Source organism: Hemicordylus capensis, chromosome 3, assembly GCF_027244095.1.
Source record: "Hemicordylus capensis ecotype Gifberg chromosome 3, rHemCap1.1.pri, whole genome shotgun sequence".
Lineage (NCBI taxonomy): Eukaryota > Metazoa > Chordata > Lepidosauria > Squamata > Cordylidae > Hemicordylus > Hemicordylus capensis.
In genome coordinates this window covers 202,313,537-202,327,389 of record NC_069659.1, presented here as the reverse complement: position 1 = coordinate 202,327,389, position 13,853 = coordinate 202,313,537, and the positions used below count along the sequence as shown (strand labels likewise).

The 13,853-nt window shown below is 49.6% G+C and overlaps 1 protein-coding gene across 2 annotated transcripts; it reads left to right on the top strand.

Moving 5' to 3' along the window:
* The first annotated feature begins 1,716 nt into the window (after window positions 1-1,716).
* Window positions 1,717-13,522, top strand: LOC128351760 (synaptotagmin-like protein 2). Of its 2 annotated transcripts, none has more exons than XM_053311564.1 (5): window positions 1,717-1,981; window positions 6,232-6,310; window positions 7,957-8,056; window positions 8,654-8,859; window positions 13,075-13,522. In XM_053311564.1, the coding sequence occupies exons 1-5, from the start codon at window positions 1,826-1,828 to the stop codon at window positions 13,218-13,220; spliced, it is 687 nt and encodes a 228-aa protein (XP_053167539.1). In that variant the 5' UTR covers window positions 1,717-1,825; the 3' UTR covers window positions 13,221-13,522. The 2 variants fall into 2 exon arrangements, with proteins under 2 accessions (XP_053167539.1, XP_053167538.1); XM_053311563.1 differs by lacking the exon at window positions 1,717-1,981 and adding an exon at window positions 3,935-5,304.
* The last annotated feature ends 331 nt before the right edge of the window (window positions 13,523-13,853 follow it).

Below are 13,853 nucleotides of genomic sequence, written 5' to 3'. Positions count from 1 at the left end.
TGGAGGCTACCACCCCAATTTCAGGGGGTTTGAACAAAGGGGTGATTTTTTGAGAATTTTTGAATTTTAGTGATTTTGGGGCAGTTTGGGGGCAGAAAGTGGATCTGCTCCAAAAGAGTGGGGTGGGGTGGTAGTGCCTAATGGGTGGAGGCTACCACCCCAATTTCTGGGGGATTGGGCAGAGGGCTGATTTTTTGAGAATTTTTGAAGTTTGGGTGTCTTTGGGGCAGATTGGGGGCAGAAAGTGGATCTGCCCCAAAGGAGTGGGGTGGGCTGGTAGATAGTGCCTAATGGGTGGAGGCTACCACCCATCCCCAATTTAAGAGTGATTGGGCAGAGGGGTGAATTATGGTGAATTTATTTGTATGAGGTTTGTCTTCATAAGGTGAAGTGTGCTAAATTGATTACTTCCTCATATTATTCATAGTAAAGGAAAGTGTGAAAAAGTGAAAGTGGGGTCATGAGAGTTGTTTAATTGAAAAAAAACTCATTTGCTATGATAGAATGAGAATTCACACCTCAGAAAAAACTCCCTGCCGGGCAGGGCTGGAGCTGGAGGCAGGGGCTTCAGCGGGGGGAATGCGGCTGGCCCAGGAATGGGTGGAAGCGGCCGGATGGTAGCTGCCACTGGAGGCAGGGGCTTCCGTGGGGGTGGCGGCGCTGGTCCTGGGAGGGGTGGCAGCTGCTGACCTGGCGTCCGCTGCAAACCCTGGATTGAAGAAGAGGAAGAGAGGCGTGAGGAGGGCTCCTCTTGTGCTCTGGAAGGTGAAAGGAAGACGGGGGGCCCCCAACCCCAGCCCCACTGATCTACCTGCTGACCCCAATAGGTACAGGTGAAACTCGGAAAATTAGAATATCGTGCCAAAGTCCATTAATTTCAGTAATGCAAATTAAAAGGTGAAACTGATATATGAGACAGACGCATTACATGCAAAGCCAAGTCAAGCCTTAATTTGTTATAATGGTGATGATCATGGCGTACAGCTCATGAAAACCCCAAATCCACAATCTCAGAAAATTAGAATATTACATGGAACCAAGAAGACAAGGATTGTAGAATAGAACATTATCGGACCTCTGAAAAGTATAAGCATGCATATGTATTCAGTACTTGGTTTGGGCCCCTTTTGCAGCAATTCCTGCCTCAATGCGGCGTGGCATGGATGCTATCAGCCTGTGGCACTGCTGAGGTGTTATGGAAGACCAGGAGGCTTCATTAGCGGCCTTCAGCTCTTCTGCATTGTTTGGTCTCATGTCTCTCATCCTTCTCTTGGCAATGCCCCATAGATTCTCTATGGGGTTCAGGTCAGGCAAGTTTGCTGGCCAATCAAGCACAGTACACTGTATACTTTTCGGAGGTCCGATATTGTTCTATTCTTCAATCCTTGTCTTCTTGGTTCCATGTAATATTCTAATTTTCTCCGGGGCCAGAAGTCCAGGGCCTGCAGAAGTCCTGGGGGCCCCCAGATGCTCTTGAGTCTGTCCTGAGTGGTGCAGTCTGTGCCCTCAAGATCCTACGTGTTAAAAAATGATGCTTAACTTGCCTGACCCAAAGGCCTTTAGGTCCAGGCTCAGAAATTATCTAGGTGCACCTCTGGTCACCCGCATGAATATCCAGCTCTGTCACAACCTCCTTCCCCATCTTTTACAGGTGGAGACCTAACAGCAGCTCTTCCACAGCACTCTCTACATCACCACCTGGCCATGTCTAGGCAGTCTCTTTCCGCATGCGTTGGAATGATTTATAACTCCACACCGATGCCAAGCTAACCACCCAGCGGGATTCTCCATTAGACATGCCGTCCGCTTCAAGGGGCCGGTTTGTATGTTAAGTGTCTGCTGTTTTTTACTGTTAACTCCGCAGGAATCTCTTTCCAGGTATGTCAAGACCTACCTGCTTCCAGACAAAGCGCGGATGGGCAAGAGGAAGACATCCGTCAGGAAGAGGACCGTGAGCCCCATTTACAACGAGGTGTTGCGGGTAAGGATGGATAAAAGTGTGGGGAGGGACGGAGCAGGGAAAGGGCTGTGGCTCGGCGGCAGAGCATCTGCTTTGCGTGCAGGAGGTCCCAGTTTCAGCACTTGGCAGCAGCTTCAGGTAGGGCTGGAAAGACTCTTACCTGAAACTCTGGAGAGCTGCTGCCAGTCAGAGTAGATAATACTGAGCTGTGGAGATAGGAAGGAACATAGGAAGCTGCCTTCTGCTGAGTCTGACCATTGGTGCATCTAGCTCAGTACTGTCTGCACAGACTGGCAGCAGCTTCTCCAAGGTTGCAGGCAGGCGTCTCTCTCAGCCCTCTCTTGGAGATGCTGCCAGGGAGGGAACTTGGAAACGAGATGCTCTTCCCAGAGCAGCCCCATCCCCTGAGGGGAATCTCTTCCAGTGCTCACATGTTTCCCATCCAAATGCAAACCAGGGCAGACCGTGTTTAGCAAAGGGGGAAACTCGTGCTTACTACCACAAGACCAGAGCCACCTAATGGCACAGTGGGGAAGCAACCTGCCTAGAGAGCAGGAGGTTGCCGGTTCGAATCCTCACTGGTGTGTTTCCCAGAATGTGGGAAACTCCTCTGTCGGGCAGCAGCGATATAGGAAGGTGCTGGAAGGCATCGTCTCATACTGCGTGGGAGATGGCAATGGTAAACCCTCCTGTAGTCTACCAAGAAAACCACAGGGCTCTGTGGGCGCCAGGAGTCAAAATCGACTCGGCAGCACAACCTTTCCTTTCCTTTCCTACCACAAGACCTGTTCTGCCCCAATTTTAGATGGATAGATGGTCTGACTCGGCAGAAGGCAGCTTCTTATGTAAGCCATGATATTATCATCACCACCACTATACTGTGCCTCTTTCCAACAACAAAATAAGTGACCAAATGTTTAAAAAAGGAACAAGAAAATAGTTCCCTGTCCCAAAAGGGCCCACAGTCTTTAAAAAAATAAATAAAGGGGAGACACCCGCAACAGCCCCTGATAACAGGAATGCTATGCTGGGCTGAATAGGGGCAGTTGCTCTTTGCCTGCTAAATATAATAATTCTGAATATATCACAGCTGTTTTGGGCTGGGATCAGACACTTTCTGTTAGAGTCAGGAGAAGAAGGTGGCTGCTTCCTCTCTCTCTCTCTTTTTTCTTCCACCAGGGGCGTAGCAAGGTTGGACTGGGCCCAGAGACACGATTTTAAAATGCCCCCCCCCCCAAAGTCCAGGGCCTCCGCACAACCCAGGCCCCCAAGGATTTAAGTCTGATATTCCAAAATAAGTGTGCTGCCTGCAAATACATTTCACTGAATACACACACACACATCACAATATATAGTGATATACATTGAGTACTATACATTTGTATTACTTTTAATGCCTAGAACACACTAAAAAGATGAATTATTAAAATGGGCCCCTTGCTGCAGATTAGCAAAGGAGACTTTCAACCATGCAGGGTGAGCCTATGTCTGTTTTCTCAGAATTCTGAACAAATTCAGTCAAGTTTGATTGCAGGAGGTTTTTCACAGGAGGCTTTTAAAGCCCTTTAAGACACATCTCCTCTGGAATGGAGGTGCTGCATTCCCATGTTGGCCAGATTTACTCTGAAGTCCCTGCAAGTTATTGGGGAGCAGTTCACACACAAGAAAAATAAAATAAAATAAAAGCACCACACATGCTTCACAGTTCTCACTCAGACCTTCTGGGTTGCAAAACAACTTGAACATTTATAAATGAATGAATGAATAAATAAAATTAATAAAATACTGTTCCAGAAGTTTTTGCAATTTTCTGCCATGAAACAAGCCACTTATAGGACTTTTTAGATAGTTTTTTTAAGTCAGCAAATTTTCCAAGCTGTTTCGAAATAAATATTCAGAGACTTCTCGGTCCCTCCCCCCCCCATATCCAAGCTCTATGGCAAGCAGATCCCTATATATGGGGGGGGGGGGCGGGAAAGGTAACCACAAAAAGGAGTTCACACTCTACCTGGAAAATGCTGGTCTGGGTTAAGCAGGGCAGCAAGGGGTCTTCTGCTGCAGAGAACACTCTGGCTGCCTCCCCCTTCCTGGCTGGCTTGGGCCCTACTCGAGTTCAGGCTTCACTGCGGCCTACACGGAGGCCTCCGTGGAAGCCCCGCCCACCCGCCGATCCGCTGAGAGGCGCCCGGGAGAAAAGCAGCTTGCCTGCTGCTTGGATGGCCGAGCAGGAGGACCAGCAGGAGAGGGGGCCAAGAGGGCAAGGGGCTGAGAGGCTATGGGGCTGGGCAGGGGGCAATGGGGAGTCACATGAGGTGCCCCTGGGGTGCCCCTCCAGGCAGTGGGGCCCCCAGACAACTGTCTCCCCTTGCCCTATCATTGTTACGTGCCTGTCTTCCACCAACTTGCATCGCCTTCCACCATCTTCCACAGTAATGCTGACCAAGGAGCTGCCAGACCATTAACTGGGCCCTGTGGTATGATGTAACTGGGAGAACAGGAAGAAAAGGGAAGGCGAGCTGGCCCTGTGGGAGCAGCCATGACTTGTCCCCTTTGCTAATCAAGGTCTGCCTTAGTTTGCATTTAGATGCGTAGCTACATGTAAGTGCAATAAGATATGGGGCCACAGCTCAGTGGCAGAGCATCTGCTTTGCATGCAGAAGGTCCCAGGTTCAATCCCTGGCAGCATTTCCAGGTAGGGCTAGGAGAGAGACTCCTGCCTGTAATGTAGGAGAAGCTGCTGCCAGTCTGGGTAGACAAGAGTGAGCTAGATGAGCCAAGGGTCTGACTGGATAGAAGGCAGCTTCCTATGTTCCTAAAAGCAAAACGCATGCATGTTTCAAGGAGAGGAGAGCTGGTCTTGTGGTAGCAAGCACAACTTGTCCCCTTAGCTAAGCAGGGTCAGCACTGGTTGCAGATGAGGGAAAACGTGTGAGCACTGGAAGAGATTCCCCTCAGGGGATGGGGCTGCTCTGGAAAGAGCAAGTGCCTGCTTGCATGCAGAAGGTTCCAAGTTCCCTCCCGGGCAGCATCTCCAAGATAGGCCGCGAGAGAGACTCCTGCCTGCAACCTTGGAGAAGCTGCTGCCAGTCTGTGAAGACAATCCTGAGCTAGATAGACCAAGGGTCTGACTCAGTATCTGGCAGCTTCCTATGTTCCTAAACTCTCTTTCTCCTTCTCGGCAGTATAAAATAGAGAAAATGGTTCTGCTGATTCGGAAGCTGAGTCTTTCGGTGTGGCACAATGACCCTTTGGGGAGGAACAGCTTCTTGGGTGAGAGGGAAGTAGACCTGGCCGGCTGGGACTGGAGGAACAATAAGCTGAACTGGTATATGCTGAAACCCCGGGTGAGGGTGCTTCAGCCAAGGAGGGATTCTCCTTCAAGATATGCCTTCAGGGTTGTGTGTAAAGCGCAAGGGCCTGATCTGTAAAGTGAGAGTTTGCAACGGATGGACCACCACAGAGCAGAGGCTCAAAAACAACTCAGGCAGCAGCGATGTGTAGAGGCTACTGCAAGCATCACTGAAATGTGAGCTCTGCCTGCAGTTCCCTTGATCTCAGGAAAGGAAGGCAAGCAAAAGCAGGATTTCAGCTTAGCAAAGATTTCCCATCTAGTCCCAGGAGCAGAGCCACCATTGGGCAAATAGGTTCAAAGAACCTGGGCCGTTGTTAATCTGGGGCCGCACCTCGCGGCCCCGACCTGCCCCCATATCTGACATCAAACGTGTGTGTGTGTGGGGGGGTAATTTCACTCTCTTCATTACCCCATTTGGTAATGAAATCGGCCTTTGCTGCATTGGCAGCGTGAGCTGGAGTGACTCTCCTTGCCTTTAAAGAGAGAGTGTTCTGGTGAGAAATGGACAGTGGCTGCTCTCTGACTCCTCCCTTCTATATTTTCAGCCACAGTTTTTTTCTGCAACATTTCTGAACATTGCAAAAATGCCCGAATTTTGTGCACGAAAATCAGCTTGTAGCTCCCAAAATTCCGGAAGTGCGCTTCCCTTGTGGGTGTGGATATGCTTAACATAACAACTCCAGTAAAAGTCTCCTGGCTTGAAGAAATTTGGGGGGGGGAATGGGAAAAACACTTTGGGAGTGGCGATATGGCCTCTGAGATATGAGTTCGTGGAGGAGTGCATTAAATTGAGGGGGAACTCCTCAAATCCATAGGGGAAATCTGCACACTGGTTCCAGAGCACCAGCTCTGATCATCAGCTGGTCAAAAATCCATGTGTTTATGCGCATTTTGCCTATCGTAGACTTTTCTGTTGCAGTCTCTCTCTACAATCAATTGCGTTGACCATCGAGGAGTGATAAACCTGTCCATTAAGTACATCCCACCAGGATCCCTAGGTAAAAAAAACCCCTTGTGCCTTCAGAAAAATGTTTCAGGCTGCTAACAGGGAGACTCCATGAAATAGCCACTCTCGTGACTGTATATAACGAGGCTATTCACACCAGCAGCCCAACCCAGGCTAGGGCCGCCCAGACTGGGTTGGACTGCTCGTGTGGAGCACCAGGATTTTTCCCGATCCTGGTGCTTCCGCCCCCGCTAGTCCAACTTTTTAGCCCGGCGATTTGCCGAGGCTAAATGAACAGAGGTTTGTTTAACTGGGGTTCGTTTAACCGAGGTTCATTTAACCTCACCAACAAACCGGGTTTATTTAACCTAGGTTCATTTCACTGAGGTTTGTTTAACCTTGCCAACAAACCATGGTTTGTTTAATCGAGGTTCATTTTAACTTGGTGGCGATCGTGCTCACTGGGCTCCCCCTCCCCTGGTCTGCTACCATTTCTAGCAGCGAGCTGGGGGAAGGAGTGGCTGCACCGAGTGCAGTGACTACTCTAGTGTGAGCGGCCGGCAGGAGGGGGAAGTGTCCCCACTCCCAGCTCTTACCTTTTCCACGCCGCCGCTCGTGTGGGTTTGTGGCATAGCGGAGGGAAGCACGGCTTCCACTCATCTGGTGACCAGCTGCCTTCCCCCACAGCCCTTGGAAGCAGCAGCCGACGGTCGCATGTGCAACCTCAACGTCTCATATATATTACCGGAGATTAGAACGGAATATATCCCTAGCCAAAATGCATAATGAATGACTTTTAATTTGGGGGGTTGCTCCTTTGCCCTCCACATGCAGCTCGCCTTGCACCATCCAGGCAGGGCCGGTGCCAGACTATTTTGTGCCCTTGGCAAACACATCGACACTCTGCGCCCCTCTGCGGTCTGCACCCAAGGCGGCTGCCTAGTTGGTCTAATGGTAGCCCCGACCCTGCATCCAGATCTGCCTCAGGAAACTGGTTTACTGTCATGCAGACATAGGAAGCTGCCTTATCCCGAGTCGGGCCAGTGGCCCATCTAACTCAGTGTTGTCTGCACAGACTGGCAGCGGCTCTCTCCCGGGTTTCAGGCAGGAGTCTTTCCCAGCCCTACCCAAAGATACTACCAAGGTTTGAACCTCCAACCTGCCCTATCCCCCAAAGATCAAGGAGTGCTCATAGGAACACAAGAAGCTGCCTTCTAGTCAGGCCCTGGGTCCATGTAGCTCAGCATTGTCTACACTGACTGGCTGCGGCTTCTCCAAGGCAGGAGTCTTTCCCAGCCCTTCTTGGAGATGCTGCCAAATATTTAACCTGCAGCCTTCTCCATACGGAGCAGATGCTCTGCCACTGATCTATGGCCCCACCCCATATTATAAAGTAAAGAATGGTTTCACTTGTTATCAATGTCATGTTTTCCTTGCACAGGGCAGTACACACAGTCTCCCTCCTATTTTATGCTCACAACAACCTTGCAAGGTAGGCGAGATTGAGTGAGAGCAACTGGGTCACCAGTGAGCCCCGCTAATGAGCAGGGATGTGAACAGGAATCTACCTGCCCCAGTTTATCCACTATAGCACATTTTACTGTCCATTGGGATCTGTTTTATTAAGACTTTTGGATGAAGGAAGCTAACATACTTCTTGGTAACCAACCAACTATGTCTCTTGATCCTTCATGGCAGGTCGAAAGACCCCTCCGTCTGGGGAGGTCCATATCTGGGTCAAGGACACCAAAGATCTGCCCCAGTTACGTCCCTCCGGAGTGGGCTCCTTTGTGAAATGGTAGGTGTGTCATGGGGCGGGGGGTGGATTTCATACCCACACGGACCCAAGCAAGCACAACCATATGCTTCCATGGTGCTCATTCATCACACATACCTTCGCTGACAAAGAAATGCTCAGAGGTGTCCCTACCACTTTAAACCCTAAGCAGTTTAGAGCCAACATATCTGAACATGACTCCACCCACCATATAAGATCCATGAGGGAAGCCCTCTTTTTGTTTCTCACCTCTGTCTGATGCTCAGTTGGTGGCGATGCAGGACAGAGCTTTTTCGGATCCCCCACTCTGTAGAACTCCCTGCCACTTGAGGTTCACTTGGTGGTGCCTTCCCTGCTCGTTTTCCAATCATCTCTTGATATTTTTTTTATCCCAGCAGGCCTCTTAAGTGTGTTAAATGTTGCCACTATGAATTCCGCTCTCTTGGCTTGGGATCCAAGTTCCATCGTGGATATTAAAGTAATAATAAATAGTAATAGCTAGGCTCCGGAGGGCTTGAATTCTGTTTGCTTAGCTGAATGACTGGAAAAAATAAGTGGAAGATGACATTTCTCTGTCGCCATTCTGCCTGATGTCAGATGCTCTTTCTCCCTTGCAAGCTACGTTCTTCCAGACACCAGTAAAAAGAGCTACCAGAAGACCCTCATTGTACAGAGGGACTCCAACCCAGTGTTTAACCACACCATCGTGTACGACGGCTTTCATACAGAAGATCTGAAGGATGCCTGTGTCGAGCTGACCGTCTGGGATCATGAGAAACTGACCAATCACTTTCTGGGAGGGATCCAGCTGGGACTTGGGACAGGTAATAACGAGGCCCTTTCGCCTCATTCCAGTTTCGACATGAAACATGTTCTCCTTGCCCAGAAAATATAAACAGGGAGAGCAGACATCCAAAGGGCATGTTTTGGACCGCAAATCAAAATGGAAAGGGCTTCTCTTCAGAAGCGTGGCTGGGCGGAAATTAGAATTCACAGCAAGCCAGGCCTCTGCACCATTGAAATCAATGAGTACCGTTCATTTCCCATTAATTTCCCATTAATTTTAGTAGGATGTAGTCATGACTAACATAGCCCGGATGATTTCAGGGGTTGAACCTGAAGCCATCAGCATGCAAGTTGTACACTGGACTCGGGTCAGGACATCCTAAAATGAATGACAGCGAATGCCCACTAAAATGCACTGGTTCTTTCCAAATGGCAAGGGGACTGCATGGAATTTCTGAATGGCCAATGGAGAGGAGAGGAGAGCTGGTCTTGTGGCTGCAAGCATGACTTGTCCCCTTAGCTAAGCAGGGTCTGCCCTGGTTGCATATGAATGGGAGACTAGAAGTGTGAGCACTGTCAGAGATTCCCCTCAGGGGATGGAGCTGCTCTGGGAAGAGCAGAAGGTTCCAAGTTCCCTCACTAGCATCTCCAAGATAGGGCTGAGAGAGATTCCCGCCTGCAACCTCGGAGAAGCCACTGCCAGTCTGTGAAGACAATACTGAACTAGGTAGACCAATGGTCTGATTCAGTATATGGCAGCTTCCTATGTTTCTAACCAGTGCATCTTAGTGGGCATTCCCTGTCATTCTTGACTATATGATCCTATTGATATATTTGTGCAAGAGTTTGTTTCAATTTGTCGCTTAAGATGATGGTGAAATGCAGCAGTCATGCTAACTGAGGAAAGAGGCACCTCTTAGAAAGTGGTCTAGTTCTCTTGCATTTAGCAGGGGGAGAGCAACTGTCCCTCTTCAGACCAGTACACTGTCCCTACAGTGGCTGTTGGCTGGCGTCTCTCTTGTGTCTCTGTGGGGCAGGGAACCATCTTCTCCTTGCTTTTGCTATGAAAGCTGTTTGGGGAATTTTTCTGCTCGAGAAGCAGGGTAGACAAGTGAGGGGGATAAATAAGAAGTGGGGCAAAGACCGGCCTTGCTGAAGGGGCCCCTGCTGACTGGGCCGAAGGGCACCTTCTCAAAATGGCGGCTCTCTCGTATCCCACAAGAGGGGGAGCAACTGTCCCTATTCAGCCCAGCCCAGTGTCCTTCCCAGTGACTGTTGCTGGCGTCTCGTTGGTGTTTCTTTTTCGCCTGCAAGCCCCTTGGAGGCAGAGAACCATCTACTCATGCCTTTTGCTGTGGAAGCCCCTTTGGGAACCTTTTCTGTGGAACGGCAGAGGGGACAGCTGCTCCATAAATAATAAATGAGCAGCCCCCCTCAGGCAAAGGTCGGCCTCGTTAAGTACCTGCTGACCAGGCTAGGGGGCACCTTCTCAAAATGGCGGCTCTCTTCCATTTAGAGGTGCTGTCCCTGTCCAGCCCAGCCTAGGTGGCTGTTGCTTGGGCTCTCCTTTGTCTTTCTTTTTAGACGGTGAGCCCCTTGGGGCAGAGAACCATCTTCTCACTCCTGTTGCCTTGGAAACTGCTTTGGGGACTTTTCCGGTGGAAAAGCAGAGGGGACAGCTGCTCAGTGAATAATGAATGAGCGGCCCCCTCAGGCAAAGGTCGGCCTCGTTAAGGGGCCTCTGCTGGGCCAAGAAGCGCCTTTTCAAAATGGCGGCCGGGGAGAGCAGCTGGCCCTATTCAGCCTAGAATAGCATCCCTCCCAGTTGCTGGGGGTCTCCCTTGTGTCTCCCTCCCTTAGATTGGGAGCCTCTTTGGGGCAGGGAACCATCTTTTCTCCTTGCTGTTGCTATAGAAATTCCTTTGGGAACTTTTCTGTGGAAAAACAGAGAGGACAGCAGCTGCTCAGCGAATAATGAATGAGCAGCCCTCTCAGGCAAAGGCCGCCCTCCTTCAAGGGGCTCCTGCTGACTGAGCCAAACGACACTTTTCCAAAATGGCGGCTCTCTTCCATTCAGCAGGGGGAGAGTAGCTGGCCCTGTTCAGCACACAAAGTATAGCAGCCTTCCCAGTGGCTCTTGCTAGGATCTCTCCGCGTCACCCACCCCTCTCTCTCAGCTTGTTTTAGACCATGAGCTCTTTTGGAGCAGAGAGCCATTTCCTCATCCCTTTTGCTATGTAAACTGCTCTGAGAACTGCTGTGATATATATGTGTTGCAGCTGGGGACAATGGGAGTTGTAGTCCACCAACATCGGGAGAGTCTCAAGTCGGCCATCCCTGCTTCCGAGACCAGTGTCGTTGAGCCTGGAAGAGCCTGTGGGTTAAATGAGTGGCCTTGAGTAACAGGGTTGCCAACCCTGACTGGAGCTCTTCCTGCAAGGTTCCCCCTGCTCCCATTTTTGTAATGCAATATCTGTCACCACACCAGGCCAGAAGAACCTCCAGGATTACTTTCAGTAGTGGATCCTGGAGGGCAGGGCTGGCAAACCTCAGGTCGCTCAAGAAAAACAGCTAGATCTAACCGCTGTGACTATACTGTATTTACCTGAATACAAGACTAGGTTTATTCCAAGTATTTTGATCTTAGAAATCAGGAGGTCATCTTCTATTCAGAGTCCTGTTATTTTTGAGTCAATGTAGGTATAACTTGAATGTAACCTCTACTTTTTAAGGGGATCGTCTTAAATTCAGAGTCATCTTCCATAGGGTATTTCCATTTTAGACAGTCAATGGTGCTTTTCTTCTGTGTTTGACAAGGAACACCATTAAGGGAGGAGAGCTGGTCTTGTGGTAACGAGTATGAATTGCCGCCTTTGCTAAACAGAGTCCACCCTAGTTTGCACTGAATGGGAGTCTACATGTGTGAGCACTGTAAGATATTCCCCTCAGGGGATGGGGCCGCTCTGGGAAGAGCACCTGCACACTTGCATGCAGCAGGTTCCATAACTCAGTGGAAGAGCATCTTTTTACTTGCATGCATAAGGTTCCAAGTTCTCTCCCTGGCAACTCCAAGACAGGGCGGAGAGAAACTCTGGCCTGCAGTCCTGGAGAAGCCGCTGCCAGTCTGTGTAGACAAGACTGAACTAGATGGACCAATGGTCTGACCCAGCCTGAGGCAGCTTCCTATGTTCCTATGATACACACAGTCCTACCATGAACGTGACTGCTTGCAGCAGAGATTATGACCTCTCAAAAAAGGAGCACGATCATAGGTTGCCCCTTTTCATAGCCGCTGATACAGCAGTTCATAGGAATATAGGAAGCTGCCTCATACTGAGTCAAACCCTGGGTCCATCTAGCTTAGTACTGTCTACACTAGGGATTCTCAATGTTGGGTCCCCATATATTATTGGACTTCAACTCCCATAATCCCCAGCCCCAGCGGCCTTTGGCTGGGGATTATGGGAGCTGAAGTCCAATATCATCTGAAGACCCAATGCTGAGAATCCCTACTCTACACTGACTGGCAGCGTCTCTCCAAAGTTTCAGGCTGGAATCTTTCTAGCCCTACCTGGAGATGCTGCCAGGGATTGAACCGAGGACCTTCTGTATGCAAGTCCTACGGTGGGCATTCTAAAATGAATGGCATTGAATGCCCACTGAAATGCACTGGTTTCTTCCTAATGGCCATGAAATGCACCGAATGGCCATTTGGAAATGCCATGCATTCCTATGGCCATTTGGAAGGAACCAGGGTATTACAGTGGGCATTCCCTGTCATTCATTTTAGCACATTCCCTCGAGTCCTCATGATCAAATGCATGGTGTCAGCCTAGCGGACATAGGACCCTTGGTCTGTCTGTCTGAGTATTGTCTACACCAGGGATTCTCAACGTTGGGTCCCCAGATGTTATGGGACTTCAACTCCCATAATCCCAACCAAAGGCCGCTGGGGCTGAGGATTATGGAAGTTTAAGTCCAATAACTTCTGGGGACCCAACATTGAGAATCCCTGGTCTACACTGACTGGCAGCAGCTCTCCAAGGTTTCAAGCAGATGTCTCTCCAGCCCTACTTCCACTGAACTTCCGCCCCATCCCCCAAAGGGAATATCTGACAGTACTCACATGTAGACAGCCATCCAAATACAAACCTGGGCAGACCCTGCTTAGCAAAGGGGACCATTCACATTCTCTACCCCAAGACCAGCTCTCCTCCTCCCCGAGGCTCACTTGTTTCTTGTTTCTTTCAAAGGCTCCAGCTATGGGATTGCCGTTGACTGGATGGACTCCACACAAGAGGAGGTCGCATTTTGGCAGGAAATGATGACCACGGCGAATGAATGGATTGAAGCGTCCCTGCCTTTGCGCTCTCTGGCTGGAAAAAGGAAGCTGAAATGAACAGCTGGCAGCAGCCCACAGAGGAACGGAGAACCGTTTACACAGAGAAGAGGGCCAATGCAAAGCTGGCTGACCTCAGGATTGCCTGTGCAATGCACTTCGAAAGGACAAGGTATTATTACTCATCCCAAGAGAGGACTGAGCGGATTTTACATCCCAGCTAGCTGAAAGACCTGCTGCTCGTCACCTCTCCATCATCTAGACCTTAGATTTTATTCGACTTTGGGTTTGTACCCAGAGAGCAGGGAAGAAATGGTGTAAATATGTTTATAGTTTATTTTATTACAGTGTCCATGATGCTGTTTCGTTTGTGCCTCCCCATAGAGGAAGTTATGACAAAACTTTGGCTAGTACAGCCACCAGTACACACAGTATCACAACAAAGTTGAAGCAAACCATGATGCAAATGAAACATGAAAAATCTGTACTAGGATATGCCTGGGTTACCAGCTCTCCAGGATCGACTGAGGGTTCTCCAGGAGCTGGCATTCATCTCCCATCCACATGTTATGTTCAACACTTGTACAGGTGCACAATGTATACAGGTACAGATCTGTACACAGGTACACTCATTCACATGTTATGCTGAACACAGGTACAGAAGTACCTCTCTATACCAGGCATTTGAAGGGC

Excerpts from the sequence above, each read along its gene's own strand:
- LOC128351760 (XM_053311563.1), top strand. The coding sequence starts at position 5,110 with ATGTTCCTAAACTCTCTTTCTCCTTCTCGGCAGTATAAAATAGAGAAA. Across the intron at positions 8,057-8,653 it reads GTGGGCTCCTTTGTGAAATG|CTACGTTCTTCCAGACACCA; the intron begins GTAGGTGTGTCA and ends CTCCCTTGCAAG. Across the intron at positions 8,860-13,074 it reads CCAGCTGGGACTTGGGACAG|GCTCCAGCTATGGGATTGCC; the intron begins GTAATAACGAGG and ends TTTCTTTCAAAG.